Genomic DNA, 14,342 nt, shown 5'->3' with positions numbered 1-14,342 from the left:
TGTGTGTGTGTGTGTGTGTGTGTGTGTGTGTGTGTGTGTGTGTGTGTTATATAGCATGTGCATGCAGTACCCAAAATGGCCAGAAGAGGGTGTTAGATCTGTTGGAAATGGAGCTCTAGGTGGTTGTGAGCTGCCATGCAGGTGCTGAGAATGATCCGCTCTCTTGCCAACTTTCCCTGATCATTAATTATCAATTCTTTTTGACATTTTTTTTCTTTCTTGATGTTCTAGAGTCAAATGTCTTGCTCATTTTCTCTTTCCTCTTTTGTAAAGAATCCTCTTATGTGGGGAGAAAGGATTAAAGGAACCAGAGGGGTCAAGGACACCACAAGAAAACCTACAGAATCAACTAACCTATACCACAGAGAGTATGCATGGGACAGACCTAGGCCTGCTACACATATGTGACAGATGTGTAGCTTGGTCTTCATGTGGATCTCCTAACAGTAGGAGCAGGAACATCCTCAAATACCTGCTGTTGTATATACATGGTAGCTTTCCCCGTGGTCTGATGCCTGATGATTTGACAGAGAACCAGATGTCCTCTACCAGCAAGCTGAGTGGCATTTTCCCAATGGCATTGTCCACTTCAATGTCATTGCCTGGAACCAGGCTGTCTGTCTAAGGCCTCAGGGAGGGTCTCAGGGTGTCATAATGGCAGGCAGGCTACACTGAGCTAGCTGATTCTCTGCCTGTCTCCGGCAAGCCTTGGTCAGCCTATAGGCCAAGCATTCAAACACACGAGTCTGTGGGGTCCATATCTAGTCAAACTACCACAGAGTGGGAGGTGGAAATCCAGCTGGAGAAGAGGCCAGGTCACAGATGAAAGACTAGGGGAAAAGAGAGGGGTCCCCATGTGGCTGAGCTGTCATGGGTATAGAGACTTCTATGTGGAAGGGAACTAGAAAGGATATGGGAATGAGGGGAAAGAAGGACAAGATTAGCCTGCCGTGGATTGAGTTTGGGAAGCCGTGGGGGGGTGGAGGCTCAGTCCACCTGAGGGACAGGAAAGAGGGTACCAGTTCTTAGCTACTTTTCCAGAGAACCCACTTTCACTGCTTTTCCAGAGGACCCAGGTTTGGCTCCCAGCAGCCATGTATAGGATCTCAAACCACTCCAGTTCCAGTGGATCTGAGACCCTCTTCTTGCCTCTGTGGGTACTGCAATCCATACCTGCGGGCAAAATGCCTATGCCATAAAATAAAATAAATATTGGGTTTTAAAATTTATATATATATATATATATATATATATATATATATTACAACGGTTTATAAAGGTGAAAAGTCAGGCGGAGATAGTTAAGTTGGTAAAGTGCTGACTGTGCAGGAGGACCTGAGCTTGAACTCCAGAATCTACACCAAAAATGCTAGACATGCTAACTGCTTGTAATCCCAACAGAGACAAGAGGATCCCTGGGATTTGCTGGCTAGTCAGCCACCTGATACAAGCCAGTGAGAGACCCTGTCCAAACAACAAACAAACAACAACAAACAAAATGGATGGCACAACGCCCGAGGCTGCCCTGTGAGTGACACGTGTTCTCATGCATAAAGTGCACCTGTGCACGCGCGCCCACATGAACATGTGTAAGCACACACACAAAACACATCAAAATTAAAATAACGTTCTGTAATTCATAAACAGGACCTGAAGTTCCAGACACAGTGTTTGTACTTCTTTGGCTGGGAAACATTTCATTCTCGGTGATTTTTTTTTTCTTTTGTAATGTCTGTGGCGGCATTTATTCCCTAGCAGTCCAGGACACGTTACACTGACTGTGTAGCCTACAAAGCATGGTAGATTTGCTCTCAGTTCCTCAGGAAAAGCTGCTTTGCCCTTCCTTGAAAGCTCAAGGTTGGAGTCTGAGAAGACACTAGCCAGGAATAAATGACCCCTACAAAGGACAGGCACTAAGGAGCAGGGAGGGCACATGCCATCTCAAAGTCTTCCAGCTATTTTTTTTTTTGAGACATAGCCATACACCACACACTTTATTGAAGCATTCAGCCACTGCCACATAGACCTCAGCATAGTCAGCATGTGTGCGTGTGTGGAGATCCAACTCTCTGGAGACTCAGTCCTCCATCTCCCCCTTCTGGAACAAGGTCTCCCTGTTGTTCATAGCTGTGTCTCCCAACCTAGCTGGCCCTTGAGCCTCCACTGAGTCTCCTTGCCATCTCCCATCTGATCATAGCAATGCTGAGACTACAGGAATGTGCTCCCATGCCAGGCTTTGCGTGGCTTCTGGGAATTCAAATTCAGGCCCCTGTGCTTACGTGGCAAGCTTTTTATCTGCTGAGGCATTTCCCCAACCTCCTTAGAACATTGTGATTAAAAGGAAATTCGTACCCTGCAGCCACCACCTCCCCCTCATTCTTGTCCCTGTGTCTGTTTCTGTCTCTGTGGATGGGCATATTCTAGAACAGTTCCTGTAAGTGAAGTCATGTAACATGATGTAATATGTGATCTTTGAGTTTTCCTTCTTTCATTCACTCATGTTTACCATCACCATGGTTCTTAACAGTGTTTCATCTCTTTTCTTGGCTGAATAATATTCCCTTCTGGGTCAGCTCATGCTTTATTCATCAATTTGTTGATGGACATTTGGCTGTTTCAAAACATCCACATGAAGACCACATGGATAAGGATAGAGCCAGGGTCCAGGTCTCACAAGAGAGACATATGAAACTCACATGGTCAGGAGAGAACTGCTTCTGGAACAAGGGAACTGCCCCCATGTTGAAGGCTGGCAAAAGCCAGAGGCCATCGGGTGTTGGTAAATGAGATTAAGAAATGAAGGGAAGTACCCAGGGAGACATCAGTTCCTAAGAAATTGTCACCTTTAAGCTGAGGAGGGTAGGTTGGCCTTGTAGAAAGTGAGAGGGCCAGGAGAGCCAAGGGGTGGGGCAGCCAAGATGGGAAAGGCACTGAGTAGGACAAGACAATAGATTGATAGGAGTAATGCAGGGAGCAGCCTAGGAGGAAGGAAACATGGTGAGATCTCTGAAAGGGCTGTGAGTTTTGTGGTTCTGGGTCTTATGGGGTCTTTCAAGCTCTGCTCCTGAGAGCCGGGAACCAACTGTAGAGAGCAGGCTGGGTGAAGAAGCTATAAAGCCTACAAAAAACTATGACCAGCCCCGCAACTCATCCCCAAAGGTGGGGTAGTGGCACATTTTGGTGGTAACCAACAGCTGCCTGATTGCACATATGGCCTGATCAATAGGAGGAAATTCATGCCTGATAATATAATTCTAGTCATCTTTGCATGGCCAGTGAGGTCATAGACCCTAGAAGAGAACCTACTGCAGCCCTTTCCTAAACCAGTATAACCAAGTGCATTCTAAATATGTATCCTTGCATCCACAGGTTAAATGTAGCTCTCCATCCCCATCAAAGAAGCTTCTTCTTATAGCAGGAGATAGTACAAAAATCTACAAATGGGCAAAATGCAGAAAGCAAATTACTATGGATTTGACACCCCCCCCCCCAAACATGGAGGAAGAAAGGGCAAAAAGATTGTAAGAGTCAGAGGATCAAAAAAAAAGAGTCAGAGGATCAGAAGTCTACTTCTAGATACTGTCCTCCTATATGACCAGGAAGCTACCTCCATGAAACCTCAACAATGCGATTGCCTACACAAGATTTGAAAAATGCCAATGTGGATGGGGGAACCATTACGAGGCTCCACCCCTAGCTGAAGAACTACAGGGAAGTAAGGCTGCTGTAGGTGGGAGAATCTCTCCAGAGATGAGCTCCCTGGTAGGTTATCCAAGTCCAAGTGGCCACTTGACACAAATGAGCAACACCGTGGATTTGGTAGCGTGTGCATGTGTGTGTAAAACTAATAATGAAAGAAGAGGTCACAAGTGTGGGAGGGAGTGGGGCAGACAAAGGAGGAGTTGGCGTGGGGAGAGGGAGGAGTGGAAATAGTATAAATACAGTTCTCATGTATGAAGTTCTCAAAAAAAAATTCAATTTAAAAAATCCGTTTGAAGACCAGGTAGATGACCAGGACCAGCTGCTGTCCTCCCCAGTCTCCAGCGGAACAGAGCTTTCACATACCAGCAGGGTGATGGCTACAATCTCACAGAGTCTCCAGAATAATAACCTGCATGGACTTTCACCATCAGGCCAGGGCCCTGGGACCGACACCGCCCTTACTCGGCAGTCTTCACTTTGTGTGTGGAATGACGGACATCTCTGTCCATTCTGAGCTTGCCAAGAAAGAATCTGGGGTGGGGAGGGGTATAAAGAAATGGCTCAGTACGGGGGGCGGGGGATTCCCAGCACCCACCTGGTGGCTCACAACCATCAGTAACTCCAGTTCCAGAGATCTGACACTTACTTCTGACCTCTGTGGGCCCCATGCAAGCATGTGTTGCACAGACATACATGAAAGCAAACACTCGTGTACATACAATTTTGTATATTTTATGTGTATATATACATACATACACACATACGTATGTACATACATACGCATGCCAGGGAAGGGGTCTGGGGATGTGGCTCCATCTCTAGATTGTCTAGCATGTACCATATAGGGAGCCCTAGGTTCAATCCCAGCATTACGTACAATGGGTGTGGTGGTGCCCAACACTCTGGAGATAGAAGAGGATAAAAAAGATATGAAGTTCAAGGTCATCCTCAGCTACTTAGTGAATTTAGAGCTAGCCTGGGCTACAGGAGGCCCTGTCTCTCCTCCCCCTATGATGGAAAAGTACAATAAAGGGGGTGGGGGCAGGGAGGGCAGCAGTGGCCTCTGAGCAGGGAGGGTCTGCTGATGAAGCCTCATCAAGGAGCCAGGATATGAGCTACTTCCGTTCCCTTTGTATATGCGTGTAAGCTTATTGTGTGAGGGAGGGAACGACAAATACGCATGGAGGTTAGAGGATGTCTTAGGTGTAGGTCCTCCCCTTCCAGCCGGTTTGAGATAGAGTCTGTTCTTCACTCTTGCGTTCCTGTGGCTAGCTGGCCTGGGAGTTTGCAGGAGGATTCTCCTCTTCACTTCGTCCCACGTTGCCTTTATATGGGTGTGGAGGATTTGAACTCAGGTCCACGCACTTACACAGCAAGCGCTCTACCCATTGAACAACCTCCCCAGACCATTTCTGCTCGGATTGCTCAACCAGGCAGAGAAGGGACTTGACTCATCCAGGTGCTCTGAGCAGGCACCCAGGAAGCTTTGACTCACAGCCCACTTCCCACTGCGTGGTGGTCAAAAGGCTAGTTTAAAAAGATACGGCCTTGATGGATCCTGGAAGGTGACGGCGCCAGGAGGCAGCCACCACAATGGCAGTGCGGAAGCAGAGAGACATCCTGGGTCCGGTAGGCCTTCTTCTGTGGTATATTACACGGAAAGTAACTCCAGGCAGCCAGACCCGCTGGATAGACCACTTCAACTCAGGAGCATCTAGTCCTTTGGGGGAAAACTGGGCTTGCTGGTTTTGGCCTCCAGGGCACAGTTCCGGGACAGTGGGGCAGGACTGAGGCTTTTCCAAGGTCAGTGCATTCTCCTTCTCCTTCAACGAACCCTCCACGGGCCTCGGGGGAAGGATGGGACTGGGAGGCCCGCTGGAATCCAGAGAAGTGTCGTTGAGCAAAAAAGCCCGGGAACTGAACAAGAACTAGTCTAGCTGGATTCAGGAGGCACCGTCGGGAAAAGAGACTCAAACTTGGAGAGCTGCCTGTGAGGTGCAGACATGAGAAAGGAGGGGGCAGAGTGGGCTTGTCTGCATCCCCTCCCGTCAGGGCACCCGGTTCTGAGGCGCCTTGAAACCAACGAGGTATTGGGTGTGCATGACGGACAGAATGGAGACAAGGTGCCCGGGGGACATGACATTGCCCAGCGCAGGTCTGGCCCACTCCTCAAGCCCTTCTCACACTCAAAAGGGCACAGATGTGCACCAGCAGTGCGTGGACACCCGGGTCCGGGAGGAGGAGCAGGGTGAGACGGAGTAGGCGTGGAGCTTTGCTCAAGACACTCCCCATCACTGGAGCCACGCGCCAGGCGTACGCTTCCTCCTGGCCCTGCATAGGACTGCGCCAGCTGTCATTGGCCAAACGGGCGATCCCAGATTGGCTGAGACCCCGGCTCCCGCCTCCTCCGCGAAGGGGAGGGACGTGGGTGCGAGTGTGTGTGGCGCGTGCTGCCCTGCGGGGGGGGGGGTTAGGGTTGGGGGGAGAGGGTCGCAGTCCTCTAACCTCTAGACCACTGCAAAACCTCCTGGGGTTCCTCACCTGGCAGCGCACTCTAGGTGTGCGGAGACCTGGCAGCTCTTGGGGCTGAGCTCCAGGGTGGGTGGGGGCGACTGGAGAGTACATTCGGACCTTCTCACAGTCCCTAGGGGTGTGGGACGTGCGGAGCGCAGTGCAGAGCGCTCTGCACTCTAGGACTTGTCGAGGACACACTAAGCACCTGCCCGGAGCAGGGAGGCGCGTCATTAGCCTGCGAACTGCACCCGGGGGGGGGGGGGGGGGGGGCGCGCGGTGTCAGCTTTGCTGAATGTGTACGCCAGGGGGAGGGCGAAGCGTGGCGGGAGGGCGAGGCGAAGGAAAGAGGGCGTGAGAAAGGAGGCGGCGGCTGGCGGAGGAGGGTTATCTATATATTTAAAAAGGAGCCGCCTGAGCCGCGCAAACGGAGACCCGGGGAGCGCCTGACCGCACGCGCGGGACGCGAGCGCACCACGCTTCTCTACTCTCTCTGCCCTTGCATGACACGGGGTCCCAGGGCTCCAGAAGGCCAGAGACGCGTTCCTCAGGAAGTCCTGCGGCAGTGCCCTGCCTGAGGCCCGTGGAGGTGCGACCGGTCGCTTCCCACCGCACCCGGTTCCTTGCGGGCACTTTCCCTGTGGTGCACCGAAGCTCGTACCAGGCGCGCCCGCGGGCTGGATGCAAGCATGATGAACGGAGGCGGGCTGCCCTTACTCGCGCCCTCCTCTTCTGGAGTCTCCGGAGCCTGCGCTGCTCGCCGGAGACCCGCGTCCCCCGAACTGCTGCGCTGCAGCCGACGGCGGCGATCTGGCACAACCGAGGCCAGTAGCAGCTCGGCGGCGGTGGCACGCCGCAACGAGCGCGAGCGCAATCGCGTGAAGCTGGTAAACTTGGGCTTCCAGGCGCTGCGACAGCACGTGCCGCACGGCGGCGCCAGCAAGAAGCTCAGCAAGGTGGAGACGTTGCGCTCCGCGGTGGAGTACATTCGTGCGCTGCAGCGGCTGCTTGCGGAGCACGACGCCGTGCGCGCGGCGCTTGCCGGGGGGCTGCTAACACCCGCCACCCGACAGGCGGCCGCCCTCGCGCCACCCACCGCCTCCCCGGCCAGCGCTTCTCTGTCCTGTGCTTCTCTGTCCTGCGCTTCTACATCCCCTGACCGCGGGGCCAGCTCGGAGCCTGGCTCCCCGCGCTCCGCCTATTCGTCGGAGGACAGCGGCTGCGAGGGAGAGCTGAGCCCGGTGGACTGCGAGCTCCTTGACTTCTCCAGCTGGTTAGGGGGCTACTGAGCACCCCAACCCCCTAAGGTAAATTCCAGGGCGGCGGGGAGGAGAGGCGGTAAGGGTGACACGTGGTGGGCGGGCCTGGCGCTTCGAGCCAGGGGGACCCAGTGCAACCGGGGCTCAGCCGGGGCGATCACTTCGATTTCGAGCAGGCTTCATTTTTCCTCAACCTTTTTCAAGCCTGAGCAAGACCAGGGTTTGTTTGTCCGGGATTGCAAAACTTCCTCTCCGGGTTCTGCTGTGGGTGGGGGAGGGGAGGGCAGGAGAGGGGAGCGGCCTCAGGGCCGGGCCGGCGAGGTCCCTGTGCTGGCGGAGCCCCGCCGAGTCGGGTGCTGGAGGCGGGGTGAGTTTGCATTGCAAATCGCGTCCTGGGCCGGGGTGCCGAATGACTCGGCGGGAGCGGGCCCCTGAGTCACTGCGGGCCGGCTCTGAACGTGAGCCCCGCCCCCATCGGCGCCTCGGAGCGAATCGAGGCACCCACGAACTGAGACTCCAAAACTAACCAAGCAAACGAAACTACCTACTGCACCTTGGGAGGTGGGGCGCGGCCCGCACACATTAACGTGTTTTATCCTCTTCACAGCTGCATCCCGGTTGTCTACTGGTGGACCGACCCGCGTTTCTTGCCTACGGAGCCTGGGAGGATGCCTTGCCCATGCTGTCTAGTGCATCCTCACCAAATGTTGTGGCACTGGGGCTTGGAAATTTCTCAGGAGAAAGGATTTTACAGTGGCAATATATTTTTTACGAATTAACTTGAACTGCTGGGAGGGACTCTGCTGAAAATATGAAGACTTATTTTTTTACAAAGGATCCTTAGGCTTGGAGCACAATAAAGGTTGTCTCTGTACCTCACCCCCACTGTCTAGAACTTTCCAACCTGGCCAAAGTGTGGACCAGTCAGGCCCTGAGGGCAAGATGCCTGGCTGCACCCTTCTGCTGAAGCCTAGCCTGGTTCTGATGTTTGGCCAGTGTGGGAAACCTGTTGTTGCAAAGTGTACTGTTCTATAAAAGCTTGTTTTTCAAATTGCTGTTTGCAGTGCCTTCTACCGTCTCATCCCTGTTTCTCAAGGGAGGGCTAGGCCTGGGTGGGTAGCACTGGCCAAGACTTCTCTTTGAGACCTACTTTGCTTGGATAGATGCAGAGGTCTGAGTACCTACTCGAGCCATCTCTCCACAGATGGAACAGCAATTCAGACACCTTGGGAAGAGTGTGTGAGAGGGCCAGGTGCAGGGATGTTAGGCTGAAGGAAGGTGGATCTCTGGACTGTGGGCATCTCTAGGTCCAGGTCCCTCTCTTCCTTACCACCTGGGTGGCCCTTGGTAAATTGCCTCATTTGCAAATGGTGCTGAGCCTAAAGCTACCTTCCAGGTTTTAGGGGAGAGGCTGGAAAACCTGTCCATGCATGAGCTTGCAGCCAGCATGTTCTGGGCTCCTGTGTTGGCTGCTAGGACTAATGGCCTTGGTGAGGACCTACTGATCTCTACTCGATTTAGTGAGCAAAGAAGAGCTGGAAGCTTCCCAAGGCCTTCCCACCCACGTTCCCTAGCCCAGGGAGCCAGGCTGTGATTGCTAAGATATTACCCAGCTTCACCTTTGACCCTGAGCCTCCGCAGCTTTGAAGTCTCCCGTGTGCCCAAAGCTCACTTTTATTGCAAGGTCTTGGGAGGGGCTGAGGGGATCCCCAGGTGGTTTTAGGGTGCTGCAGGCATCCCTTTCTTCAGGAGGGAGTGGTTGGGGCACAACCATTGGAGTTGTGGGAAGCCGGAAGGAAGGGCTGTGCCATGGAGCAGATATACCTGTGGTGGCTGCACAGAATGCCATATACAAGAAGTTCTTTTGTATGATGGCAGGGTTCCTTCCCTGCAGGACCCATACCCTAAAGCCAGAACCAAAGTTGAATCTGCATCTTGGGTCAAAGGTTGCCACCTGCTCTGATGAAGATCGGGCTCAGTTTGGGTCAGCCCAGCTACTGCTTCAGCCCACAGGACTGAGTGGACCTGTCTTGGAGGGCAACGTGGGACATATGGCCATTTAGGGAGGGCCACCCTTTTGCCAGGAGCCCGTTGCCAGCCAGTGTCTTCACTGAGCCAGGAGACCTGATTTGTCTCCAGATTTCTTTCCTGTTATCTCAAAGTGGCTAACGGGGGGGGGGGGGGGGGCGCTGGGGGACTGGAAGCCCAAGCTTCCTTGTGTCCACAAATCTCCAGTGATGTCAATGGTGTGCTCCTGTTGTATTATGGGATATCTCCAGCTCAATAGAACTCTGAAGTCTTCATTAAACAACTTTATTGGCTCACACCTGTAATCTGAGTGCTCAGGAGGCTGAGACAGGATGATCGGTTTGCGTTTTCAGGCCTGTCTGAGCTCAAAGAGGTGGGAAGGGGGGAGGGGCAGGGCAGATGTCTCAGTAGGTGAAAGTGCTTGCTGTGCAAGTATGAGGACCTGAGCTTAAATCTTCAGAACCCACAGAGAAGTTGGACATACGGTACATCAGTAATCCCAGTGCCCCTATGAAAAGATGGGAGGCAAAGGCAGGGAGTCTCTGGAAGTGTGCGGGCCAGCCAGACTGGCATACGCAGCAGAAAAAACAAGAGCATTGTCAAACAAGGTGGAAGCTTTGGACCAACAACTGATGTTGTCCTCTGACCTTCATGCCTGAGTAGGAGCATAGGCAACACAGGCACAAAGGAACTTTTCTGCTTTGTGAACTGAGGGTGTTTTGGTGTGCTAGACAAAAACTCCAACCTCAGGGAACTTGCCTTATGCCTGGACCAGATCATGGGCAGCTAGGTGAAAGAAACTTTGCTTAAGCCCACTGCCAGGTTATGGCTTAAGGAGGCTACCAAAGCCCTACCCTGCTTCCTGCTTCTACTGAGGCAGGAGACCTGATTTGTGGTTTTAAAGCACCCCCAGGCTGTGATTTCCTGGCCTAAAGACACCCGGCTGCCTTTTTTAAATCACCCACAGTGATGAAGGTGGAGCTTGCCAGCCAGTGGCACCATTCTGTCTTTGATCTGTAGAACCAGGGTCCATCCCGTGTTTATACACCAAACTTGCTGGATAGATCTCTTAAGCGTATTGGAAGCAATCTCTCCCAGGTGTCATGTTTGGAGCCCCTGATCCTGTGTTTCCTGAGATGGTGACAGAGGGATGAGAGTGGAGCTCTTTGGCAGTGCACTATCCCGTGCCCGTATTCTGCCTCAAGACATGAGGTTTGGTCACCGTATAACGTTAGCCAAACCTATCCCAATGGGGCCAATGTGGGGAGTGGAAGAACTATTTACAAGCAGCCAGACAACAGGTGAGTCACCTGAGCCCTTGGCTGCTGCTCCTCTGGTTAGAAAGTCCCTTGAGCTGTCAATTACAGAACACCAATCCCCACTGATTAAGTGCCTGAAGCCACAGAACTTGATCATGGCAGGTAAATGGGATTTCAGACCCTGGACCCTCATCTCATCCTTGAATAGTCACGAAGGCGGCCCCAACATTTGGCATTCTGGATGAAGAAACCTGGACAGCAGAGTCCCTCCTGGACAGGCTCCCTCATGGCCCAGGGCCCTTGGCTTGCCCTAGGCTCTGCTGGAAGGAGAGACGCCCATTCCAGGCAGAAGATGATCTGGATCAGTTTGGGGAATGGGGCAGGGATAGCCTCTTGGAGTTCTCAACCACAGGACAGGGTGGAGTAGCGTGCCTCAGAATGGTGATCGTTCACGGAGTCATACTCAGTGTGCCTGGCAGGGTGAGGAGGTGGACGGCAATCTAATGGCCTCAGGCCCCAGGGAGCTTTGGGAATCCTTTTTTGCTTGTGATCAATAAATGTTCTTGTCTCTTAATCACTGGAACACCTGGGGAGTACCAGCGTGCTGTCCTGGGAAGACTTCTATGGACTCTGACTCAAAAATCATGTTCCCCCAAGTGTGTCTCTTCACATTGTGAGTATGGGGGTGGGGGCTGGGGAATAGTCACTGACCCACAAGGACCCCAATATAGCTCAGGGAAGTTGGCAAGGCTGAATATCCTATGAACTCAGGTCTCCAGCCACACATCCAGGGAATCTTTACTGGAACCACTCTCTGCATTACAAATGGGGTGTACCACATGCCACCTGGGAGCCCAGTCTCTGGTGGATGCCATCTTTCAGACAGCCAATGTGTCCCTTGCATTGTAGTGTCTAGGGGACATGCACTGGGTCCCAGGCTGCAGCAGAAGTCTGGAGTTGTCTCCATTTTCCTCAATTTCTCAGAGCCATCTACACAATGCTGATCTCATGGGGCGGCCACCAGTCCTGTATGCAGGGTTCAGCTGAGCTGTGTAGACTAGTCTGACAGTCAAGGCCACACTGCATAAGGTTCATTTCATTCTGGGCAGCACCATTCTCCCCAGATACTGTGTTCCCAAAGAGGTCCAGGCAGCCCTGGGAACCCAGCTGTCACCCAGCCTTTGCAGTCTCAGAACCCTGAGCTCTCCAGGAACACAGGAACAAACCATCATGCTGTAATATGCAGGCTGTCCAGGATAGGCTGAATAATGGCTGAGACACAGAGCAAAACAAATGGAGCTTCAGGAGGCTCCTGTCCTTCATCTTTCTTTGTCTTTGAGCAGCCTTCTCCTGCTTTGTGTCCCCATCATGATATGTGGCCCAGAACATAATTGACAGAGCCAAAGCACTACATTGAAACCTTTGAATCTGAGAGCCAAAGTCAATCTTTTTTGCTCAAGGACTGGTGATCTCAAGTGCTTTATTATAGTGACAGGAAGCTGGTTGAGATACACTCCTTACTCTAAAAGGGAAAAACAGAAGCATTAAAGGATCTAAAATGCAAAGCTTCTCCTTTCCAGTGCTTTGTGTCTGACTCAGTGTCTTGCACTCACTAATTTAATGCCATTGTGAGAAAAGGAATATTAACAATTTAAATCGCAGTTGGCCGTCTGTATCCTCTGTATGTGCATGTATGAATAAGCACAGTATCATGCATGTGTGTGTATGTGTGGAGGCCAGAGGCTGACATTGGATATCTTCTTCAATTATTCTGCACCTTAGTTTTTGAGACAGGATCTCTCTCTGGGCCTGAAGCTTGTTTAGCCAATGAATTATTGGCTTACTCAGCCAATAGGTTATATTGGCTGCCTGGAAAGCCCTAGAGGACTCCTTGTCTCCCCAGTGCTGGGATTATAGACAAATGCCACCTTGCCTGGCTTTTTATATGGGTGCAGGGGTCAAACTCATGTCTTCATGCCTTTGTAAGTACTTTAATCTTTGAACCATCTCTCCAGCCCACTGAAAATATTTTGAGATGTTGGGTGTGGTGGCACACACCTTTAATTTCAGCATTGAGGAGAGGCAGAGGCAGGTGGATCTCTGTGTTTGAGACCAGCCTGGTCTACAGAGAGTTCCAGGACAACCAGGGCTACACGGAAAAACCCTATCTCCAAAAAACAAAGCAAAATATTTTGAGAAACTATTCTACCCTTGGTAAACATGTGGGAACTTTTTCCTTGTGAATCCTACATCAACCTGTCATATAAAGCACTCTGGTGTAGTGGGTGTTGTCAGTCACTGAGGGAAGATTGAAGCCCAGGAGAAATGTGTAGATTCCATAGAGGAGTCTTGAGCACCCCTTTTTGATCTCTGAGGAGTGGTAGTTTCTCAAAAAGTCGCCCTCAAATATGAAAGGATAACCAGAATAAACAGCACAAATGTTGTAGCCATGTGTTGGGTAATGCCAGCTAGACATGCAAATGCCAGAACATTTAGCTGGTATGTAGAAACTCTTATGGGAACAGTTCACCGCATCCTAGAGATACTGCATGGCCAAAGTCCAGTGGCTTGCCTAGTAGTGTACCAGTACTTTCTACCCTTGCTTACTGATGGGAAAGAGAAGGACAGGACAGGAATGGTGGCACATGATTTTAATCCCAGCACCCAGGAGGCAGAGCCGGGCAGATGTCAGGCAGCCTGCTTTACATAGCAAGTTCCAGGCCAGCCAAGGCTTTACAGTAAAGTCCCTATCTCAAACAACAGCCACGATAAAGAGAGACTGGGATTAACCCCACTCTCCTGTCAGCATATTAAGCATAAATGGTTGTTCAGTGCAGGGAAGTCTTGGTGCTTAAGACATTGTCTCCTGTCCCTCAGCCTCTTGTGCTTACATTGTCTCCTTCCTGCCTTTGAAGCCAAGCTCTAGTTTGAATGGGAAATGTGGTCCCTCAGCACCTAGCTTGCTCAGAGGTAGGTGTGAGTTGGAGACTCGATGAAGGGTGGCAGGCTTGGCGCGGCTGGACACAAACAAGGTATGATGTCTCCTTACCTGACATGAACACTCCAGAGTCCCCTGACCTTTATCCACCCACTCAGGTTCAAATGGAAGAGTAGCAAAAATTTCGAGATGGGGATACTGTGGGGCCCATGGGGCCACAGAGGTCTCACACCCAAGAAGCTGGCCCTCAAGCCACCCACAGATCTGCTGTGTGAAGAGGACCGACCATATCACTTACTTCCTGCCTGCCCCTCTTGAGACCAGAGTCCCTTGCAGGTGGTGACACCCAGGCACAGAAAGCAGTAGAAGGGCTATGGCAGGGAACACTGCTATCAACAGGACCTGTTGCTCTTAAACCTCCCCCCTCTCGTGAGATTGGTGACTTTCAGAGACCTGGGGACCACAGCAACACACCTGTGTTCAGAGGCAACTGGCCCAATGATAGGGTAGGCAAACCTCCTGACCTAGGGTTGACTAGGGGCATAGGTGAGGGTTGCAGAATAGAAAGGCTCCTGAAGGCTTCACAGCACAGGTGCGCCCTTGGGTGGGTACATGTCATCAGCCTCTGTTCTTCTCAAAGAGGAG

General features: G+C 51.8%; 1 protein-coding gene across 1 annotated transcript; it reads left to right on the top strand.

Annotated features, from left to right (window-relative positions):
• Nucleotides 1-6,808: 6,808 nt before the first annotated feature.
• Ascl2 (achaete-scute family bHLH transcription factor 2) lies at nucleotides 6,809-8,523 on the top strand. Its single transcript, XM_055610025.1, has 2 exons — nucleotides 6,809-7,520; nucleotides 8,080-8,523. Exon 1 carries the CDS (start codon nucleotides 6,903-6,905, stop codon nucleotides 7,500-7,502), a length of 600 nt encoding a protein of 199 aa, XP_055466000.1. The 5' UTR covers nucleotides 6,809-6,902; the 3' UTR covers nucleotides 7,503-7,520; nucleotides 8,080-8,523.
• The last annotated feature ends 5,819 nt before the right edge of the window (nucleotides 8,524-14,342 follow it).

This window comes from Psammomys obesus, unplaced genomic scaffold, assembly GCF_907164565.1.
Source record: "Psammomys obesus unplaced genomic scaffold, mPsaObe1.curated_primary_1811, whole genome shotgun sequence".
Lineage (NCBI taxonomy): Eukaryota > Metazoa > Chordata > Mammalia > Rodentia > Muridae > Psammomys > Psammomys obesus.
The sequence above is the reverse complement of the archived record's forward strand: the minus strand, read 5'-3'. Positions and strand labels throughout refer to the sequence as shown.